This window comes from Macaca nemestrina, chromosome 16 (genome assembly GCF_043159975.1).
Source record: "Macaca nemestrina isolate mMacNem1 chromosome 16, mMacNem.hap1, whole genome shotgun sequence".
NCBI lineage: Eukaryota > Metazoa > Chordata > Mammalia > Primates > Cercopithecidae > Macaca > Macaca nemestrina.
Genome location: NC_092140.1, coordinates 89,649,282 through 89,673,687, shown reverse-complemented (window position 1 = coordinate 89,673,687; position 24,406 = coordinate 89,649,282). Strand labels below are relative to the sequence as shown.

At 38.6% G+C, this 24,406-nt stretch overlaps 1 protein-coding gene across 1 annotated transcript in view; it reads right to left on the bottom strand.

The window, feature by feature from the left end:
• Positions 1-4,320: 4,320 nt before the first annotated feature.
• The window catches only part of LOC105486038 (ALG5 dolichyl-phosphate beta-glucosyltransferase), a 50,912-nt gene continuing 30,826 nt past the window's right edge, over positions 4,321-24,406 (bottom strand). Inside the window, exons 7-10 of the mRNA XM_011748699.3 lie at positions 24,194-24,253; positions 17,844-17,995; positions 7,017-7,102; positions 4,321-4,530 (exon numbers count right to left, since the gene is read on the bottom strand). Coding sequence (XP_011747001.1) covers positions 4,415-4,530; positions 7,017-7,102; positions 17,844-17,995; positions 24,194-24,253 — 414 coding nt within the window. The 3' untranslated portion in view covers positions 4,321-4,414. The remainder of the gene's footprint in view (positions 4,531-7,016; positions 7,103-17,843; positions 17,996-24,193; positions 24,254-24,406) is intronic.

Genomic DNA, 24,406 nt, shown 5'->3' with positions numbered 1-24,406 from the left:
TGCAAAAATTGCAAGATTTTTGCACCTGCAGATGTAGCTGTGGCAATGGATTCACAAATTTTTTTTTTTTTTTTTTTTTTTCCCAATAGTCCTTACACTGGATTTATTTATTTTTTGAGACAATCACTCTATCGCCTAGGTTGGAGTGCAGTGTGGTGCAATTTTGGTTTGCGGCAACCTCCGTCTCCCGGGTTCAAGTGATTCTTGTGCTTCAGTCTCCCAAGTAGCTGGGATTATAGGTGCCCGCCACCACACCTGGCAAATTTTTAGTACAGATGGGGTTTCACCATGATGGCCAGGCTGGTCTTGAACTGACCTCAGGTGATCCGCCTGCCTCGACCTCCCAAAGTGCTGGGATTACAGGTGTGAGCCACCATGACTGGCTTGGATTAATTTATCTTGAAATGGTGGGCAATCTCAGCTGCAGCCCTCATCTATGGTACATATCAAGCATATCGAGCAATGCAACTTTTTCTTTTAATGTCATGACTTTTCTCCGCTTCTTTGGGAGTATTTCCGGCATCACTAATGGTACTTCATATTGGTACCATGGTGTTATTTAGGTTTACAGTATTGCACTAAACATGAAAAATACATGAGAACTGCAAGAGCTCAATTTCTACTGTTATATGCAATTTACTGGAGAGAAGAACTGCTCATGTGGGGATGGTTAGTGTCATACAGCATTTAAGTGGATACTCACAACACCTGAGCTCACTGCAATAGCAACAGGAGGTAGCTACAAAATTAATTTTATGCAGTTATGATTTAATACTGTATCTTTTTTTTTTTTTTGAGATGGAGTCTCACTCATGTCACCCAGGCTGGAGTGCAGTGGTGCGATCTTGGCTCACTGCAACCTCCACCTCCCGAGTTCAAGTGATTTTCCTGCCTCAGCCTCCCAAGTAGCTGGGATTACAGGCACCTGCCACCACGCCCGGCTAATTTTTGTATTTTTAGTAGAGACAGGGTTTCACCATGTTGGCCAGGCTGGTCTTGAACTCCTGACCTCAGGTGATCCGTCCACCTTGGCGTCCCAAACTGATGGGATTATAGGTGTTAGCCACTGCGAGCAGCCTAATACTGCATCTTTGTTTATATTTATCTCGACTGAATAGTCTCTGTATGGTCTATGTTTGTGTGCGTAAGTTTTGATAAATCCGAATAGATTCGTGTGTATGTTATATAGTAAATGATAGACTAATATCGAAGTCTTTGATATTATGAAAGATATTAAGAAAAAGGTTATGTCATTAATGCATAAAATACATGTAGATATTAGTCTATCATTTACTACTGTAATTTTATAGCAACCTCCTGTTGCTATTTCAGATTTTCACAGATCCCCCAAAACTTTTTCAATATACTTTTGAAAACAATCCATGTATAAGTGGATCTGTGCAGTTCAAACCTGTTATTCAAGGGTCAACAGTACATAACTATATGGGGATAGAGGATTACAGATGTCAAGAGACATTATTGTCCAGATGTGACCCTCAAGTCAAGTTTCATATGTATCTATATATTCTATCAGAACAAGTCAGAAGACTTGACATAGAAATGGCTAAGTTGTCTGACTGTCCTCAGGTTATACTGTTTTAATCATGCCCCATGTTCTTTTGTTTCCTATTTTTTATTTCAGTAGAAGCATGAATAATGGCTACTTGTGTAATCCTGGGCAAATGACTTGGCTACTTTGTTCCGTGAAATGCGGGTAATTATACCTGCATGATAGTTGTTTGATGAGATTAAACTACATAATGCATGCAAAATGTTCATTACTCTTCCTTGTACATACTATAAGGGTAGCAGCTGGTGGCCGGGTGTGGTGGCTCATGCTTGTAATCCCAACACTTTGGGAGGCCGAGGCGGGTAGGTCACCTGAGGTCAGGAGTTCGAGACTAGCCTGACCAACATGGTGAAACCCCATCTCTACTAAAAATACAAAAAATTAGCCGGTATGATGGCAGGCACCTGTAATCCCAGCTACTCGGGAGGCTGAGGCAGGAGAATCGCTTGAACCTGGGAGGCAGAGGTTGCAGTGAGCCAAGATCACGCCATTGCACTCCAGCCTGGGGGCAAGAGCAAGACTTCATCTCAAAAAAAAAAAAAAAAAAAAAAAGATAGTAGCTGTTATTTTGCTATTTCACTTTGCTATTGCTGCATGTAGTTTTTGCTAGCAGATTCTGTAAGTTATCAGGTTAAACTACCTTTTCTCTCTGATTGCCTCAGATTCTGTCCCATACTCCTCTCTTAGGTAAATCTGTGCTTAGAAAGGCAAGTTGGCATCAATGGTATCAGACTTTTCCCTATAGTGTTCACATACAAAATACATAAAAAGTATCATGACTTACCTTCAGTATTCCTATTATGCTTCAAATATGCATTTCTACTCATTTATAAAGAGCAATAACAAATTATTTCATTGCCTTTTTATAATTTCATTAAGGATCTTATTTTTGGCGCAAGGCTTATTCTTAAAAATTCTTATGAGCATGGTCTTCTCTATTATTCTTGATTTATCCATTTAAGTGCCTTTAATGCTCACAAAATCTGGTAGTAAATAACGTTTATTCATCTCATCATTATTAAGTGTTTACTATATACTAAGCACTGTACTGGAGATACTAATTGTAGTAAGATGTGCCTTCTATTTTCTTTCTTTTTGAGATGGAGTTTCACTCTTGTTGCCCAGGCTGCAGTGAAATGGCTCTATCTCAGCTCACCACAACCTCCACCTCCTGGGTTCAAGCAATTCTTCTGCCTCAGCCTCCCGAGTAGCTGGGATTACAGGCATGCGCCACCACCCAGCTAATTTTGTATTTTTAGGAGAGACGGGGTTTCTTCATGTTGGTCAGGCTGGTCTTGAACTCCCGACCTCAGGTGATCCGCCTGCCTCGGCCTCCCAAAGTGCTGGGATTACAGGCGTGAGCCACTGCGCCTGGTAAGCCTTCTATTTTCAAGAAGCTAATTGTCTACTGCAGATGTGATATTATCGCTGTTGTTCAAACTACTGGAGAGGAGTCATTTTTAGCTTACATTTCCACTCAAAAATGTTTTATTCAATGCACTGCTGAAACTTTCTACTTACATGGTCCCCAGTTTTCATACCTTCAGAAACTGAAGGCTATAGCAGAGTCATTAGAGAGTGTGGGCTTGGGATCCAGACTATGCAGGTTACAATCATGAGTCCACTCTTTCCTAACTGGGTGACCTTGGGCAGGTAACCCTTTTGTACTTCAGTTTCCTCTTCTGTTGTAAAGGTTAGGTGAGTCATTATATACCAAGTGCTTAGAACAGTGGTTGGCATACAGTAAACACTTACTAAATGTTAAACTATTACTAGTTTGTTCTCTAAGTTGGCAGAAACAATCTGATTTTGGGGTTCATTATTTTATAATTGCTATTAGTTCTTGTAGTATCTCAAAGACAGAAACTTCTGATGTTACTATGTAAATATATTAATGTTAAAAAATTGATTGACAGGAACTCCATCACCCAAGCTGGAGTGCAATGGCACGATCATAGCTCACTGTAACCTTGAACTTCTGGGCTCAAGTGATCCTCCCACCATGGCCTCCAGTGCTAGAGATGAATAAGACTATAAGGAAATGGACACCTTTGTGACTAAGTCTGTATTCTTGCCTTTAATGTATAATTTCCTAAAGTTTCATAGGCTGAAATATAGGTTTCTTTGATTTGGATAAATTTATATACATTTAAACTTATACCCTAGCTTTGTTTTTAAATCTCTGAAAACTGTTACATGATTGTAGTTTCTATTTAAGTTCATGAGAGTTATGGGCTGGGCGCGGTGGCTCAAGCCTGTAATCCCAGCACTTTGGGAGGCCGAGACGGGCAGATCACAAGGTCAGGAGATTGAGACCATCCTGGCTAACACGGTGAAACCCCATCTCTACTAAAAAAATACAAAAAACTAGCCGAGCGAGGTGGTGGGTGCCTGTAGTCCCAGCTACTCGGGAGGCTGAGGCAGGAGAATGGCGTGAACCCAGGAGGCGGAGCTTGCAGTGAGCTGAGATCTGGCCACTGCACTCCAGCCTGGGCGACAGAGCAAGACTCCGTCTCAAAAAAAAAAAAAAAAAAAAAAAAGAGTTATGCAGGTACTTTAGGGTAAGAATCACTTCTGTCTACAAAAATTATGTTTCTCAGAATTATAATGATAATAAAGCTAAATAAGCAAAAGAAAATCTGACTTTTTAAATAAACATCTTTTAAAAACCATTTATATCCAAAGAGATATACAATTTTTTACTTACGGGAAGTTACTTCTTTAAAATTATCAAAAGGCAGACAATGACAGGAAGTTGATTCCAGCTTTACTTAAAATTTTAGTTTCAAATGAAATGAAATGTGACACTGACGCATATGAACACAACTGAAGACTGCAAACAACCTAATTCATTTTCCGAGTTTGCTCAAGCCTCCAGGCACCAGTCATATATCGAAGTCGTATAAAAAGTAGGTCTTTGCCCATTTGTAGCCAGCTCCAAAATGGAACTAATTTAGAACCTGCAATTTAAAAATAATTAAAAACAAATTAGCTGAAATAAACTCAGCAGAAAACATATAGTTTAAAGTCTACATGTTGTGAGCCTTTAGCACCTTAATTTTTTTAAAATCATAGACCAAAAAGTTAAACAATTTCGAAGCTGAAGTGAGTGGAGTGGTTTTCTCTAAAAACAGTAACAGAAAATCTTGAAGTGAAATAAAACTTGAAAGGATCCAAACAGTGAAAATTTCGTACGGCTCTACTATAGAAAGGAGGGACTGCCTATGGTGAGGGCTCTAGAAAAGTCTAATAAAAAACTACTCACTGAGTGCTCATTACTGAAAATAATTACATATGAAACAAGTAAAGATACAGCATAACAGATAAATATGATTATTTCTACATAAATCCAATCCTAATGATAAAAAATAAAGCCTATGATCAGACTTAAGATAATTTTGTCCAGACCTCTTTGTCTCAGGCTACACAAGAACACCAGCCTAATTAAATATCTGATCCATGCGTATCACAGCAGATTCTTTGTCTATTTGAGACAAGATCTTTCTCTGTCACCCAGGCAATCGTGCAGTGACACGATTATGGCTCACTGTAACCTTGTAACCTTGACCTTCTGGGTTCAAACAATCCAGTCATCCTACATCAGCCTCCCCAGTAGCTGGGAGTACCGAGGCACGCACCACACCTGCCTAATTTTACAATTTTTTTTTTTATAGAGATGAGGTCTCACTATGTTGCTCAGGCTGGTCTCAAACTCCTAGGTTCAAGTGATCCTCCCACCTTGGGCTCCCAAAGTGCTGGGATTACAGGCATGAGTGACCGTGCCCGGCCACAGCAGATTCTTATAACCATTACTTATAGTATATACTTGCAGATAAAGAAGTATCAGGAGGAAGGTTTAACATTTCATTATCATTTTAATTATACTTTATATTTAAAGGAGACCTTTTTCACTGCTCTGAATTTATATAACAGCTTTCTTCTGAAAACATTACCACCAAAGCACTGTAGAGATATTGTTTATCAGGGCCAAATACTATCTTTATCCCACAAACGAGGAAGTTGAGGTACCTACAATTCATATTACAATACAACTATCTCTGTAATGCAAATAAGCAAATGACTAAATATAAAATGGACTTTTACTTTTCCCCACCTCATCTTCCCATAGAGTCTATGTTGGCCAGAGATCAACACAGATCAACAGAGTTGATCATGATACCCCTGAGTGATCCTTTTATCTGCTTCCCAATCCCCTTTGATTCTAGGCAGCAACTGTGGCGATGAGCTAAGATTTTGTAAACTCTGTTTGATTCAGCAAGACATAAAGAGGTTTGAATTCATGCTAGACCATAGAGTTTGTATACTCTCGAGACTGGTTCTTAATCTTTTTCTGTCCCTAAACATCTGAGGTTACAGAGCAATAATGGTTTACTACAACAAGGACTCTCACCAGAAGAGGTGGACTTTGAAAAAGTCTCCAGTGGATTATGTTAACTGCTCCCACACTGTGAGTTAATTTAGGTTCATTCTAAAGTAAGGAGAAAACTAGAATATGTTTAAAATTCTATACAGCCAGAGCTGTCTAAGCCTTTTTAAATAGGAATTATTAAGATTTATGATAGATTTCAAGTTATTATAGAGTTGGGATCTTTTTATTTTTGGATATATGTACAGATATAGTTTTAAAATGGCTCTGAATTGACTGTGGACATTTGGAGTAAAAACACTTTTATTTATTTATTTTTAATTTTTCAGATGGAGTTTCACTCTTGTTGCCCAGGCGGGAGTGCAATGGTGCGACCTTGGCTCACTGCAACCTTTGCTTCCCGGGTTCAAGCAATTCTCCTGCCTCAGACTCCTGAGTAGCTGGGATTACAGGCGCCTGCCACCATGCCCGGCCATTTTTTTGTAATTTTTGGTAGAGACAGGGCTTTACTATGTTGGCCAGGCTAGTCTGGAACTCCTGACCTCAGGTGATCCACCCACCTTGGTCTCCCAAACTGCTGAGATTACAGGAATGAGGCATGGTGCCCAGCTGTAAAAAAAACTTTTATTTCTTATTTAGCTTTGCATAGTGGTTTGCAGGTACCTAATTAATATCCACCTAGTGATCGAAAAATATACAGGAAATGGTGATGCAAAAAACAAATTTATCTATCTCAAAAGACTATCAACCTTCTAACTTCAGATCACCATGACTTTGTCTATTGTAGGAAGTTTTATTGAAGTTTCTTAGACAAGGTAGTAGGCCTACTGAAGGTCCCATGAACAGACAAAATATATACAAGGCAGCAAGCCAGACGGAAGGTATTAATAGGTAATACACTCCTTGGACCCGGATCTTTGAGTCAAGACAGCTGAGAAGGGCTTGATGAGGGGAGCAAGGAGAACATTAAAGCCAGCTGACTTTACTAGACAACTGTATTGTCTGATATCTCTTGCTTTGTCTGACTCAAGACAGTCATACAATAAATAATACACTCACCTTCAATTTCTGTCCAGTTGACAGCAATTTCTGCTATTGGAATTTTAAAGCACTGTGCTATGTACAGTAGTTCTACATCAAATGCCCTAAAATAGAAAATTTATTGATATTTATTTTTAAAGACAAATAGAACACAACTATATCTCTACCTTGGCATGTTTTAAAGAAGCTTACATGGCAGATATAAACCTTATACCATGAACCTGAAGATCACATTCACAGAAGGCAAATAATTCAAGGCTGAGTAGTTCAGAAGTTTCAAGTCAAATATGATAAATTTAGCATATCACTGCATAACACTGTATCTCTATCACAACTCAGAAACTCACAGAGGTAAAACTAGCCTCATGGGTTCCAAGAAAAAATTTAATCCTGGAAAATTTCAAGATTGGTGGTTTTCAATCCTAACCTTAACTAGACTAGCTCAAGGTAAAGAACTGACATTTTCACCTGATTCAGAGATAAAACAAAACTCCGAGAGGCTCTAGTTGAGATTGTTTTGCATTACTTTAGAGTTGGTTGCCTATTTTCTTCTACCACCAGAGGATCAAGATTACTTTTCTAATACAGTGTACCCAGGGCCTGCCTTGTCTTTTCTGTTCCCCTTCCCTGTGGTGTCCTGGGCAACTGTTGAAAGTAAAAAGCTACTTTGGACTAGTCTGAAATACTCTTTGGGTATAACTAATACATACATAGGAATCTGATATATTGTCTTACTTGTCCTAATTAGTGCCATTGCACGAATACTGTTAAAACCATTTCCAGTCTAAATCTCCAGTGCATCCTTCCTTCCACTTAGGAAAGGTCTTTCTTAAAGCCTCTTTTCAGTCAGTGCCTTGGTCAAACCTGCTTTCCTTAAAGGTTCTGAATCCTGACTCATAAGTCTTCCTGGATTCTGCTTACAAAATTTATCTGAACTAGTTGCTTCTCTCACTGGCATTAAAGCTCAGGAAGAAAAGCACCATTACCTGTTAAATCTTCTTCATTGTCACTTCTTAAACTGTCTAGAGTCCTTGACTGTTTTGTTTTCATCCATGCATGAGTCAGTCCCCACTTTCTAGGCTGCACAGAGCACAGTTCAAACTTCTAGGGTTTGGTTGTAAAACATTATTAATACAGACAAGAAAATGCCTAAAGTCCACTTATATTTGATTTCTCCAATCCCAGACAACTTGAATTTGGGAGATTTTTTTTTTTTTGGCCACAATACCATCATCATCCATTAGGTAAATAGTTTAAATTCCAAGTATTTGGATAATTCAATATGAAAACTATTTTTCAAAACAATGCTTTTTCTTATGCAAATAAAATATTTAGTTAAGATGATAAAATGATTTACAAAAGTGGGTTGTAGTTTAAAACTTTCGTCACCTAGAATTGTGATACTCATGAAAAAAGAAATAATTTCAATATTAAGCCTGGTGCTTAACGCTTAACTTTCCTTTTAACACGAAAACAAAATATTAGCTAGTGGGCTGAGTTAGTTCTAATGATACTTTTGATAACCTGAATCAGATTATTATATATTATTTCTAAGGATATCAGTATATAGCTAGTGACTTACTAAATACACAAAACAATTAGTAAAAAAGAGTGGGGTGGTTAATTGAAATCACTTTATATTAAAAAAAAAAAAATCCTAGACCAAAAGGGTTTTTTGGTTTTATTTTAAACAGGGTCTTACTCTGTCACCCAGGCTGGAATGCAGTGGCGCAATCAGGGCTTACTGCAGCCTCGACCTCCCCAGGCTCAGGTGACCCTCCCACCTTTGCCTCCCGAACATCTGGGCGCACAGGCCCAGATATTCCTTAATAGTCCTACAATTTTATCTTCTCTCTTCCAGTTTTCTTCTTTTGAGATTTCCTCAATTTTATTATCTAGCCCTCTTTTTGAATTTTCATCTCTGTGCCACCATGCCCGGCTAATTTTTGTATTTTTTGTAGAGAAGGGGTTTCATTATGTATCCCAGGTCTTGAATTCCTGGGCTCAAATGATCCACCTGGGTTGGCCTCCCAAAGTCCTGAGATTACAGGCTTGAGCCACTGTGCTCGACCCAAAATTAAATTATGTCTTTCTCCCCTCTCAAACATTTTAGAAGACATGAAGATATTTATTACACATACAAAAAAAATGCAGTTCATATCACCATATTGTAAGTGTCCACTCTGTTACCTAAGCAAACATTTTAACTAAAATACCAAGTACTTCTATATAGAACCTTACATTATTAGAGGGAAACAGTATAAGAGTTATTCTCCAACTAAGATGCCTCATTTGTTTATGCAAATATGGGTTGGGCTGAGCCACTGTGTTTTCTTTTCTTACTCAGTTCCTGGTACAGCTGTTATCTCACTAACAGATTCCTAAAGGACAAAAAGTATGCTAAGACCCTGTTAAACCCAGCAGATGGACATGAACCCCACTGCTGCCTCCTGCAGCCCTACCAAAATTAAAACAACAATATGGAAAAAACATGTAAGAACAAAGATGGGAGGAGATGATAATAACAACAACAAAAAAAACCTTGGAAGTTGTACGGAACATGGACAAGAGCGGAGGGAGAAGGGTGCCACAGAGCACCCCAGAGGCTCAGGCACTGAAGGCCCAAATGATGTCTTCAGGTGAAGACACAGGTGGGGCTGCAAGTTGGACTCACTGAACATCTAAGATTTTCCTTCCCCTCATGCCTTTTCTCTATTGGTTTTGTGAATACTACAGCCAGGCTCACAGCTCCTAGGCAGGATACTGAAGGACTCCACTTTCATGAAAATGACCTGTCCAAAAGACAATGACAGTTGGGACTTTCTCACACGTGGCTCTGCTGGTTTAACCTGTAGTGAAATTTATCAGTCAGAGGCTCTGCGCACGGATACAGCTTCTATGGAGTGTTTCAGTGCCATACTATAGACACGTGAAGAATGAGTCATAAAAAGAAACATAAAAAATCAGAGGCAACAGAAACAATGCAGGTAAAGAAAATGACAAAGTTTTAAATAAGATATTCAGAAGAGGGAAAGGAATTATTCCACCCTGGAGACATGGGATTAGTCAAGTACCTTCCCTCTAATTCCCCATCCTTAGACACATCCTGGGAAGGACCCTACCCAGTCATTTTATCTACCCCAGCCGCGGTTAAAGTGGCTGGAGTGGAGTCTTGGATACATCACACTCGAGTCAAACCCTGGATACTGCCAAAGAACCTGAAAATCCAGGAGACAACACTAGCTATTCCTGTGAACCTCTAGAGGATCTGCACTAAAGAGCAACAACTGTGAGGAAAGTAACTAGAATGGTAGCTCCCCAATCCCCATGGCCCCCCCTTGCCATATTTTTTTTTTACTGTTCTCTTACTCCCTTTCACTCTCACTGCACCTCCTCCATGCCGCTGTACTACCAGTAGCTCCCCTTACCAAAAGCTTCTGTGGAGAATGCAGCTTCCCGGAAATATGGATGCCCCAATGTATAGGAGTTTTTCTAAAGGAAACCCCACTTTCACCGCCCACACCCATATGCCCCTGCACTTCAGGCCATACATTTCAATCCCTGTATCTTTAACCTCCTTGTTAAGTTTGTCTCTTCCAGAGTTGAAGCTGTAAAACTACAAATGGTTCTTCAAATGGAGCCCCAGATGCAGTCCATGACTAAGATCTATCTACCATGGACCCCTGGACCGACCTGCTAGCCCATGCTCCATTGTTGATGACATCGAAGGCACCCCTCCAGAGGAAATCTCAACTGCGCGACCCCTACTACGCCCCAATTCAGCAGGAAGCAGTTAGAGCGGTCGTCTCCCCAACAGCACTTGGGTTTTCCTGTTGAGAGCGGGGACTGAGAGATAGGACTAGCTGGATTTCCCAGGCTGACTAAGAATTCCTAAGCCTAGCTGGGAAAGGTGAGCACACCTACCTTTAAACACGGGGCTTGAAACTCAGCTCACACCCAACCAGTTAGTAAAGAGGGCTCACTAAAATACAAATTAGGCTAAAGCAGGAGGTAAAGAAACAGTCAAATCATATATCGCCTGAGAGCACAGGGGGAGGGACAGTGATCGGGATATAAACCCAGGCATTTGAGCAGGGAGCGGCAGCCCCTTTGGGTCCCCTCCCATTGTATGGGAGCTCTGTTTTCACTCTAGTAAATCTTGCAACTGCAAAAAAAAAAAAAAAAAAAAGAAATATTATTCAGCCTTAAAAAACAAATTCTGTCATTTGTGACATGGATGGAATTGGAGAATATTATGCTAAGTTACGCTAAGTGAAATAAGCATCAGATCCAGAAAGACAAATGTTGCATATCCTCTGGAATCTAAAGCCATCAAATTCATAGAAGCAGAGAGTAGAATGGTAAAATGGTGATTTCCTGAGGCTGGGTGGGGAGATGGGGAGATGATGGTCAAAGGGTACAAAGCCTCAGACAGGGGGAATAAGAGTTTTTTTGGAGATCTATTATATAATGTAGTGCTTATAGTTAATAATAATGTGTTGTACACTTCAAAATTGCTAAGATAGTAAATTTCAAATGTTCCCACCACAAAAAAATGGATGTACATTAATTAGCTTGATTTAATTATGCCACATTGTATTCACAAATCATAACATCACTTTGTATCCTATAAACATATGCAACTAGAATTTGTCAATTTACAAAAAAATAGAAGGATCTACTCAGTACTCAACAAAAAGGATGAAAAAGAACTGCGTTAAGGCCTAGAATTATAATATTTCAAAACACTGTAGAGAAAAAGCTTCCAAAAGGGGGTGGAAACAACACGCGAAGAGTCAAAATTCAGAATTGGACTCCTTCACAGAAGCATGGAGTGCCAAAGACAATACAGGAATGTTTCCAGAATTCTGAGGAAAAATTTCCATTTTAAATACTTATAATCCTTTCTCTACCTAACTATAAAACAAATATGAGGGTAGAATCAATTTTTTTTTCACATGCAAGGAATCAAAAAGTTTCTCATATTTTTAGAAAGTTAATAGGGGAATGTGCTCTACTAAAATAGGGGTATAAATAAGGAAATGGAGATAGAGGATGGAGCAAGCTATATCACGGGCCAGAGAGCAAGCAGAAAGACAGGAGCTGACTGAGATGTCTCCAATGAAAATGAAGAAATGCAGAATCTGTGTTTAAACACAGTGAGGGATAATTATACTCTTGAGAGCCTGAACATGAGTAAGTAACGGATCTATAGTACTCAAGCAAACAAAAACCCCAAACATTTATTACCTTCAGGAAAACAAAAAGTAGTACAAGAAAGGTAATATAATCATGCTGCACTCAAATGTGAATTATCTTCACACAGCTATGACAATCAATACTGACAATAAATAATTATTTAAAAACTATATTTGGAGTTTATGTGTGGAGGGTATACAGAACTTGAAGAGAATTTTAGTTCTTAGCATCTATTTCCTATTTTGGAAATTAATATCTAAAACTGAACAATTGAGAAATAGCTATGCAGATCCATTATTCTGAACATAAATGCAAATACCACAAAGAAATAGCAAAAAACAGCTGAAAGTGACCACAGCTATGGAGTGGAAATTGGGGCAAGGAATTACTATTCTAAGCCTATAACTATTTAATATATAAAATTATAACACACTGATTAAAAAGTATTCATTGAAGCAAAGTTCATTTCAAAGAAAAACACATATATGTATATTATTGAGACAGGGTCTCGTTCTGTCACCCAGGCTGGAGTGCAGTGGTGCAATCAAGTGCTCACTGCAGCCTTGACCTCAGGGCTCAGGCTATCCTCCTGCCTCAGCCTCCTGGATAGCTGGGATTATGGGCATGTGCCACCACACCTAGCTAATAATTTTTTTCTTTTTTTTTAGACGGAGTCTTGCCTGCAATCTCCACTTCCCAGGTTCAAGTGATTCTTCTGCCTCAGGGCCCTGAGTAGCTAGGATTTCAGGTGTCCACCACCGTGCCCAGTTAATTTTTGTATTTTTTTTTATAGTGATGGGGGTCTGCCATGTTGCCCAGGCTTGTCTTGAACTCCTGGGCTCAAATGATCTGCCCATCTCACCTTCCCAAAGTGCTAGGATTACAGGTGTGAACCACTACACCTGGCTCAAGTATTTCAACTTCCATAAATGGAAAGAATTTAGGTGAAGTACGGCTCTGAAGATGAAGCTATATACACAGTTGGTTCTCCATATCCATGGGTTCCACGTTCGCAAATTCAACCAATCATGGATTGAAAATATTGAAAAATAAACAGTAAAAAACCACAATAAAAAATAATACAAATAAAATATATAAGCTGAGTGCAGTGGCTCATGCCTGTAATCTCAGCACTTTGGGAGGCTGAGGTGGGAGGATCACATGAGCTCAGGATTTTGAGACCAGCCTGGCAATGTGGCAAACTCTAGCTCTACAAAAAAAATACACAAATTAGCTGGGCATGGTGGCATGCACCTATAGTCCCAGCTACTCGGGAGGCTGAGGTGGGAGGATTGCCTCAGGCCAGAAGGCAGAGGCTGCAGTGAGCCGTGTTCACTCCAGCCTGAGTGACATGAGACCCTGTCTCCAAAACACTAACAACAAAAAACAAACATACAGTACAACTATTTACATAGCACTTACCTCGTATGAGGTATAAATAACCTAGAGATGATTTAAAGTATATGAGAGGATATGTGTAGATTGTACGCAAAGACTACACCATTTTATAGCAAAGACTTGAGCATCTGGACAGATTTTGGTATCTGTGGGTGATGGTCCTAGAAGTAATTCACTGTGGATACCAAGGGACAACTGTGTGTGTGTGTGTATATATATATATGTATCTGAATTTGAAGGCCAAATTTACATAAAACTTTGTAATCTATTTTTATATTTAACGTACCCATTTTATTTATATTAATATTTGAATATATATACTTAACATACCTATACTCAACTCTGCAGTTCTGAATCCAAAGAGACACTGAGAGTCTTTTTTTGAGACAGAGTCTCACTCTGTCACCCAGACTGGAGTGCAGTGGTGTGATCTCGGCTCACTGCAACCTCTGCCTCCTGGGTTCAAGCAATTCTCTTGCCTCAGCCTCCCAAGTAGCTGGGATTACAGGCACCTGCCACCATGCTTGGCTAATTTTTAAAAACTTATTTTTAGTAAAGACGAGGTTTCACCATTTTGGCCAGGCTGGTCTTGAACTCCTGACCTCAAGTGATCCACCCGCCTCGGCCTCCCAAAGTGCTGGGATTACAGGCGTGAGCCACCGTGCCCAGCCAATACCGAGAGTCTTAACTTTAGGTATACTCCTTCACAGATTTCTAATACCTAGAAACTATTTGATTCCAGTTTCTTGAAAATTCTGAGAAAAATTTCAATGAATCCTTTAGAAAAAATAGTCAAATGTCAAAGGTGACATTTGGAAATAAGGCACAGATGTACAACTTGGTTTCTGTAACTTATATTGTTCTTAAGTCTTGATTTAAAGTGCAGGAACAGAGACGTTTAAATAAAAACCACTGATGACATATTATTGTGGTGAAGGGTATACTGCTTATTAAGCTGATACATGTATACTTGGTGGTTCTCCTTTAGAGGCACCAAATAAACATAATGTACCCTAAAGAAAAATGTGAGCAGTTAAAATTTTAAGTGATTTTTTTAAGAGATTTTTTTAAGATTTAAAATTTTAAGAAAATTCCCACCCCCCCCCCAAAAAAAGAAAAACAACAACAACAAAAAAAACCAGACAGGTTTCACCACATTGCCCATGCTGGTCTCAAATTCCTGGACTCAAGCAATCCACCTGCCTCAGCCTCCCAAAGTGCTAGGATTACCAGTGTGAGCCACCATGCCCAGCCATTAAGTGAGGTCAATCTTATGTCAATTAACACCAAAATAAATAAAAGGCTTGCACGTAACATTAACACTAAAAAAAGAAAAAAAAAAAACCCCAATAATGTTCTTTAACTTAACCCCACAAGAACTGCTGTCTAATACAATAGCCCCTTGGCACATGAGGATACTAAGCACTTGAAATGTGGCCAGTCTGAATTGAGCTGTGCTGTAAATTTGACTGTATAGTACAAAGAAAATAATGTAAAATATTTCAACTTTTTTCATACAGATTGCATGGTGATATGACAATATCTTGGAAATATATTGGATAACAAGTAAATCTTATCGGTGGCTTTTTACTTTTTTTAAGAGACAGGATTTCACCCTGTTGCCAGGATAAAGTACAGTGGTGCAATCATAGCTCACTGCAGCCTAAACTTCTGGGCTTATGAGATCCTCCTGCCTCAGTCTCCCGAGTGGCTGGGACTACAGGCACACACACCACCACGCCCAGCTAATTAAAATTTTTTTTTTTTTCGAGAGACAGTGTCTTGCTATGTTTTCCAGGGTAGTCTTGAACTCCCGGCCTCAACTGGTCCTCCCCACTTTGGCCTCCCAAAGAATTGGGATTACAGGCATGAGTCATCTTTTTACTTTTTAAATGTGGCTAATAGAAAATTTGAAATTACATATATGCCTTGCCTCTGTCTCATTTCTATTAAACAATGCTGCCCTAGAATAATCCTGACAGGGAAGCTTTATGATTTTTAAGTTATCAATCCTAACCTTTTATATATTTCAACAAAAACGAAAGATCCTCAACAATGAAAAACAGTATTCTCAATTTCTAAATTCTTCCTTTCAAACTACAAAGAACCTGCATCTCTGACCCTCATCCTGGAGGCAACAGCTGACTGAAAAATAGCTAATGCAGACAGAGGGCTTTACTTCTAGAGTTGTTTCTTAAATTAGATTTTCTGATTTCGGAGTCTGTTAACTATCAGTTTATTTTATTTTTCAACATAATAAAAACACATATCTAAATTTGGCACTAAGGTACACTACTTAAAATGTTTTAATCTAGGAAAAAAAGATTTAAAAAAGTCTGAATGATAATTCTGAAAGTACATTTTTAAAAGTAATATTTTGGGGGTTATATGGCATATATTTCTAGGAAGACAACAGGTCTTTGAAAACAGATGCACAAAAGTTGTAGAGTATGAAAATGGACACATGCTGGCATAATCATGCAGATATACAACATGAACAGGATTCACAAAGAACCCATGACTAAGTATTAGTTCTTTCAACAGTATTTACTGGGTACCTACCATGTACCCAGGCATGTTAATAGATAGCGGGATATACTAATAAGTAAAATTAAATGTGACTCTTGCTCTCATGGAGAAAGATTATGCTTTAATTGAGGAAAAGAAACATTAAGTAATTACACAAATGTAAGAAAAAACTACAAATGTCATAGGTGCTATGAAACCAGCACATGGTACTGCAACAGGGTATAATTAGGGGCACCTGAGCTAATTATATTCTATTTAGAGACTGAGGGCAGGCTACCCTAAGGAAGATCTGAAGGAGAAGGTGAGAAGGGGCTTGGTTAGAAAAGAGTCCGCATGTGGAGGAGACACAGGTGGGGCCAGATTAAAGACCATGGGAAGCCCATGAAGAATTATAAGCAGAAGAGGTGCATATGATTGATCACACTTAAGTTTGCGAAGACCTTGTGGGCTACAGCATGGTGGTCTGGAGAAGGATGGTGTTCTGGATGGCGGTGGTGGAGATGGAGAGAAATGGGGGAACATAAAAGCTAAATCAACAGGCCCTGTCATGGATTGGATATATGCATATGGAGAATGTCAGGGCTGGTGTCAGGGTTTTAGCTTCTGTATGGCAGCGCTAGCCACCTGTATCTCCAGTATATTTCAAAAGAGAGTCAGAAGTATCAAATGCTGCTGATGGGTTAAGTGTGACAGGTGATCATTTACCATGACCACTGGCTTCAATGACACAGAGGTGGCTAGATGTTACGATGAAGTAGACCGGGTGTGGTAGCTCACGTCTGTAATCCTAGCACTTTGGACGGATCGCCTGAGGTCAGGAGTTCAAGACCAGCCTGGCCAACATGGTGAAACCCCATCTCTAGTAAAAAACACAAAAACTAGCGGGGTGTGGTGGCGCCCACCTATAATCCCAGCTACTTGGGAGGCTGAGGCAGGAGAATCACTTGAACCCGGAAGGCAGAGGTTGCAGTGAGCGGAGATTGTGCCACTGCACTCCAGCCTGGGTGACAAGAGCTAAACTCCATCTCAAAAAAAAAAAAAAAAAAAAAAAAAAAGATGAGGAATGGGAGAAAATCCATATGAAGAAGGTGGGGTGAGGAGTGAGTGGGAAGCAAGAAAACAAAGCCAGTGAATATAAACCACTTTTTCAAGAGAAGGTTGCTTGTGAAGGAGACAGGGGCTAGAGCTGGAAGGGCACAGCAGGGTCAATGGAGAGGGTTCTGGGAAATATGTGATGGAGGGGAAAAGGCTGAATACACAAGAGATGAAACACATGGACAGGATTACATTTTGACAAGGTGGAAGGAGATTTAGAGGTCAAAAGATCGGCCTTAGAAAAGACACATCATCTCCTGTAGAAGGATGAAAAGAGAAAATGGGTGCCCTATTCGATTCTGATATTTCTGAGCTTTTTCTCTTTTCTTCAAAGGAAAAAAAAAGGAAGTCTAAGGAAAAAAAAAATGTTTTCAGGCCATTCAATTTCTACTGTCTACAATTAGGGTGAACACACATAAGTTTATACTATATTGTTGGGTTTGTATATTTTCAAAATAAGATCCAACTCAGGAAAAGTATAAAGGCAAGATCAAGTTTACATACATTAGTGTCAATTTTGTTTAAATCTACATGTTCATTATAAATATACAGGGCTGTTTCTCATTACCTAGAATGATGGCTGGGTAATAAGACAGACTGGATACATTCCAGTCAGAAACCTACCATCGTTCAACGTGTAGCGATGAAAACGTCTGCGAAGCTGCTTCTCGAGTAAATAATTTGAACCCACACTGTGTGTCCCTGATTCCTTTGACACAAAGGAACCACACCAGAAAGTGGAACCCATACATGAGAAGAGTACGGAAGTAAGAACGCTGAAAACAAAGACAAAATATAAATGACTTTTCTATTCATCTGTAAAGGAGACACTGAAAACACCTGGTTGTAGACAACTGTATTTTAATATTTAATTGACTGGTAGATCTTACATAAGAACACCACTGTTCCATGAGCTTCACCAGCAAAGTACATTAAAGAAACAGCAAGGATGCCTACTTCTTGGAGCAGAGCAGAGGCACTAGGAAGCAGTTACTCATTTCCTGGAGGTTAAGTCAGACAAGAAAAATCACAAGACTGTGAGTGGCCAGGGCTTTAGCCTACCAGGAGAAACAGGTTAGGGGCTGCTGTGAGCAAGGAGAACATCTTGTTGACTTACATATTTTACGCTGCTTTGCCCCACTTACATTTCAGTTTCAAAAAAGATGTCAGTTTCCAGGATGTATTGACAAAATAAAACACAGATACAAGCCTGCAGGTGATACTTAACTAGTGAGAATACTGACAGAAGACATAGAGTATCATGAAGGTTATGGACTAGAAAGGAGTTTGAAACAAACACCTGGTCTTTCTAAATATGCCAGAGATCTAATTAAATACATTTAAAATATTGAGTTCTTTAATACTTTGGATATTAAAATTAAGTAGGTTTTAATCCCATCTGAAGTTTCACCATTGTGATTAATTTTATTAGTAGTAACAATATTCCATTATTCATAAAACATTGTACACTTTAAAACATAAGAACATAAGATTATTATCACTGTATTCCAGACTTTCATATTCAAGATTTAATAAAAGATAGGATCTTTTAAAAAAATAAAATAACAAAATATTTTTTTAGAGACAGATGCCTTCTGTTGTCTAGGCTAGAGTCCAGTGGTGTGGTCATGGCTCACTGCAGCCTCAAATTCCTGGGCTCAAGTGATCCTCCTACCTCAACCTACAGAACAGCTGGGATCACAGGCATGTGCCACTACACCCAGCTCCTTTAAGACAGGCTCTTTTAAAATGTTCCTTAGTTAAGGCAAGAGACTCAAGTAATGATGCTTTACTTAACGTATACAAGCAACCTATTCAGAGTCTATAAGAACATTTAATATCTCATACTATAGGATAAAGGTCCCTTCCTCCTTTTGGCTTTTGCTTTTCAAAATTATAATGTTTAGTATCATTCTTCCTTTGCATGGCTTTTTCTATCATCATCAAATAGAACCACAGTAGAACAGAATAACACAGAAAAAGCACCAAATCAGGCCAGGTGTGGTGGCTCACAACTATAATCCCAGCACTTTGGGAGGCTGAGGCAGGTGGATTACCTGAGGTCAGGAGTTCGAGACCAGCCTGGCCAACATGGCGAAACCCCGTCTCTACTAGAAATAAAACATTAGCCAGGTGTGGTGGCACACACCTGTAGTCCCAGCTACTCAGGAGGCTGAGGCAGGAGAATTGCTTGAACTTGGGAGGTGGAGGTTGCAATGAGCCGAGATGGTGCCACTGTACCCTAGCCTGGGTGACAGAGTGAGACTCCAACTCAAAAAGAAAAAGAAAAGAAAAAGCACCAAACTGAGCAGGCCTATATGTGAATCCTGGCTCCATTACTAATTAGCAGGGTGACCTTGAACAAGTTACTTCAACCCTCTAAATCCATTTCCTCACTGATAAAACGAGAATAATGCCTACCTCACAAAGTTATTATAAGAATTAAATGAGATTATTTTAAAGAACATAGCCAAGTGTTTGGCACAGAAAATAACAGGAACTCAATAATGTTTTTCATAAAGGAAGAAAGCTTGAAAGCTTACTAGCCTGACCACAATTTTACTTATGTATTAAAAAGGGCAGGAAGGAAAGGAAGAATAAAATACTTATCTATAAGGTATGTAAAATAAACTTTTAAAAATGATCTAGCACTTCTCATTTATCATCTAGAATCATTAGTTATGGTTTGATGTAAATATATCTTACCTCTCTAAGTAGATAGGGCAGAAACCTCATCTTAAAATACTTTAGGAATCTCACAACAGCTTGCTCAGTGCCTTCCATATAAAATACTTCCAATAAATACTGGTTGACTGATTAAACCTCCAAAAGAGCACTTACGCTTAGGAAAGGAACAAACAGAAATTGAAAGATAGAAAAATAAAAATTAAAGGTAGAATAACAACACCTATAAATTATTCTCCTTGAGTGATTTTAATGTGATTTGAGTGAGCTTATTTGTTAGCAAATAAAACTATTCATGACTGCTTTTGCTTGGATGTTACTATAGCATTTTTGTTTGTATGTTTTAGGATAATGGCTATTTTTTAAAAAAGCAGAAAAATGTAGAGTTCACATGAAGTCCTTAAGTTATTTGATTTCTAACATATTTAAAAGCTTAACAAGGTTAGCCACAAACAAGAGAATCTTGTTTTTATTTTTAGAACTTTGCAAAATCTCTTAAAATTTAGAAGATACCTAAAATATAGTATACACTTATTTAGTTAAGTGAAGCTACTAAAAGATAGTAGGCTTATATGATCTTCTGAAATGGCCATTTAAAACATTAAGGAAAACAATTTTAACTGTTTCAGTGTTAACGCTAATATCTTCAATGTTTATAAAATGTAAACAAGAAATTAATTTGGGTGAAATTTAAAGCTGACTGCTAATTTCATTATCTTAAAATAAGAAGTTCAAAGAGGTCCCAGGACTTAAGCAAAGACTCTTTAAACAAAAACTAAAAACATTAAATAACCACTAATGGATTCTATTTTTGAATCCTTTTAAAATGATAAATTCAAGAATAGCCAGGCAGTATATAAACATTACGTTGTACAGAACACATGGGAATATAAGCACTTTTAAGGATGATACAAGACTCCATCAGGGCAGGGTCATGTTTGTCTTCCAAGGGAGAAGTAAAAGAGGTGGTAGAATAATTGAGAAATGTAGAAAAATATCAAGGAAAGATGTTTCTGAACATTATGCAATAAGCTATTGAATGTTATCCTGATTAGTTCGTTTATAATTTTCTCATTGTCCACAGATTGACCACCATGCAAGGGTTTATATTACTGACAGCACATGAAGGGGAATGGAAAGCAATGCTGCAGTTTTCTGGACATGAGGCACATGCATGTCCGGTGCCTCTTGGAGACAACCTTTTATGAGACAGGTATGGTTCTGTAAGAATAGGCTGGACTTGAACAAGCCTACTGAGCAGCAGTTGTCACAGCATCTGCAGCAGACAACCAATGATCTCTAGTGAGTATCACAGGTTATCCTTTCTTTCTACAGAATGGCAGCCAATTCTGTGGGAACCCAAGAGCACTAAATCAAACACTAGATTTTAGAGATGAAAGAATGGATGGATAGAGACAAGATAAATTATAAATCTGTGGCTCCTGCAATTGATCCCTTGATACCTGGCTAAGAGCAGTACTAGGTAAAATATTTAGACCAAAGCATAGTCTCATTTAAATACCAGTGTATTTCTAGGAAAAATTCAGAGTTTTCAACCAATGCAAGATCTAAGTGAAAAGAATTTACACCATGAAAAACAAAACCAAAACACATGGCTCCTTTCTACAGCCACCACCAACAAATACAAGGATTATCCCTTGGCTGTATTACTCACTGGCTCCTAAGTCTGTCTTTGGCTATCTATTTCTCCAAACTATCTTTTTTCCTACACCAAGTAGATTATCCTTTTTCATCTAATTAATGTATTTTGTTAAAAAAAAAAAAGAAAAAAATTTACTTACAAAACCATTAAATTAGTTTGGTTTATTTTCATTAGCTGTTTTTGTGTGCAAAAACAAATTTTTATTTTTATTTTGAGGAGGAGTCTTATTCTGTCAGCCAGGCTGGAGTGCAGTGGCCTGATCTCAGTTCACCGGCAACCTCTGCCTCCCGGGTTCAAGCGATTCTCCTGCCTCAGTCTCCCAAGTAGCTGGGATCACCACACCCGGCTAATTTTTACATTATTAGTAGAGACGGGGTTTTACCACGTTGGCTAGGCTGGTCTCAAACTCCTAACCTCAGGTGATCCACCCGCCTCAGCCTCCCAAAGTGCTGGGATTACAGGTGTGAGCCACTGTGTCTGGCCTATTTGTTATTTCAACACAGGTAACTGTATTTATAATATCACACTATTTTCTACAAACAACCTAATATTTCAGGTTTTATCCCATGTTATTAAATAGTCTCCATTATCATCAGCTTTACTGGCTGCACATTTAATCTAGGGCTATAGCTCTATTTCCTATTGTGGGAATTTAGCATTTAATAGTTTCTACTACAATTTTATATCTATCTATATATATACTATTTTATAAGTATACATATATGTTATTTTAAAATTATACACACATATATAAAATGTGCTGAACATCTTAGACACATACTTTTCTTTTTCTTATCCCCTGTGCATTGGTAAATTGATGAAGTTGGATTAATTCCAAGCTCTCTTCCCATTTTAAATACCTAGGAGTGTGCTATTCTGTATGGTTAACAGATTAACGTTTTTTAAACATCAGTGAGAATCTCTAGGATACATAGAATACTAGACTAGGTGCTAGTAAAACAATTACTTCTAAAAAAAGGAGAAGGGGCCAGGCGTGGTGGCTCACACTTGTAATCCCAGCACTTTGGGAGGCCAAGGAGGGCAGATGATGAGGTCAGGAGTTCGAGATGAAAAGCAAAACCGTCTCTACTAAAAATACAAAAATTAGCTGGGTGTGGTGGTGCATGCCTGTAATCCCAGCTACTAGGGAGGCTGAGGCAGGAGAATCGCTTGAATGCAGGAGACAGAGGTTGCAGTGAGCCGAGACTGCATCACTGCACTCCAGCTTGGTTGACAGAGCTAGACTGCATCTCAAAAACAAAACAAAACAAAACAAAACAAAACAAAAACAGGCGGGGCATGGTGGCTCATGCCTGTAATCCCAGCACTTTGGGAGGCCAAGGCAAGTGGCTCACCTAAAGTCAGGAGTTTGAGACCAGCTTGGCCAACATGGTGAAACCCCTTCTACTAAAAATATAAAAATTAGCCAGGCATGATGGTGCGTGCCTGTAATCTCAGCTTCTTGGGAGACTGAGGCAGGAGAATCGCTTGAACCTGGGAGGCAGAGGTTGCATTGTGCTGAGATTGCACCACTGCACTCCATCCTGGGTGACAGAGCAAGACTCTGTCTCAAAAATAAATAAATAAAAAATAAAAAGAGAGTATGGGCTTCTGTACTTCAATACAATCCTTAAAAGGTTTTGTCACTCTGTCATCAATATATCTTTTTTAAAAATTAAAATTTCTACGTATCTCTTTTCTGAATCATTGGGGGAAAGGTTCAACCTTTTATTCCACTGGTTCTCAAAGCCTCGTGTGCATAAGAGTGACCTGGGAAATTGTTACTCTAGTTTTTCTAGCATAATCTACAAAATGAAAAATTAAACATCTTTAGTGACATTTTTATACCCTAAAAAGGCAGTTGCAAACTTGTCAAATTTTACAGCATAGTGTTTTTCTAAGGGGAATGAGGTTAAAAAATAAATTTAAACTCTGAATAAAACTCAAAACAAAGCACTTAACTGTGCCAATGTTAGAAAAAAATAAAGGCAAGTTGATTGGTTAAAAAATGCATCATTTATGCCAGGTGCAGTGGCTCACACCTGTAATCCTAGCACTTTGGGAGGCCGAGGCAGGCGGATTACCTGAGCTCAGGAGTTCAAGACCAGGCTGGGCAACACAGTGAAACCCTGTCTCTACTAAAATACAAAATCATAGCCAGGTGTGGCGGTGTGTGCTTGTAGTCCCAGCTACTCGAGAGGCTGAGGCAGAATAACTGCTTGAACTCGGGAAGTGGAGGTTGCACAGTGAGCCAAGATCATGCCACTGCACTCCAGCCTGGGCAACAGAGGGAGACTCCGTCTCAAAAAAAAGAAAAAAGCATAATTTAGAAGTTTGTTTTATAACTGAACAGATTCTCTTTGTCTTAAAAATATATTAAAAAGAACTGCTTGCATCCTAAGGCAAAGCGAAATCCATATCCTCTTGTATACCCTTAAAAAAAAATCAATTCTAAAATGTGCCAATCCTTCATAAGCTTTCCACAATTAAAACATCATTTTCTTTTGAAAGGAACCTCATGTTTAAGAGATTAGACAGAAAAGCCAATTTCTTGCCAAATATATATGTAAAAAAGGAAATAAAAGCCAATTAATTGGCTGTCCCATGCCAATTAATGAAGTCTCACCTGAGCAATTGATTCTTTTTCCAAATGAGCTCGAGATCCACATGCTATAGCCATTTGATTCTGAGGAAAAAAGCAGAGATAGTTTTTCAATATTTAAATATCACTAATAAAAATATTTATTTTCAATGAGAATGTCTCATTTTTAGAAACTGATTTTTAAAAAAGTTGACATTAAAAATCTTTTAAAGGTTTATTGAAGAGTTCAGAATATGT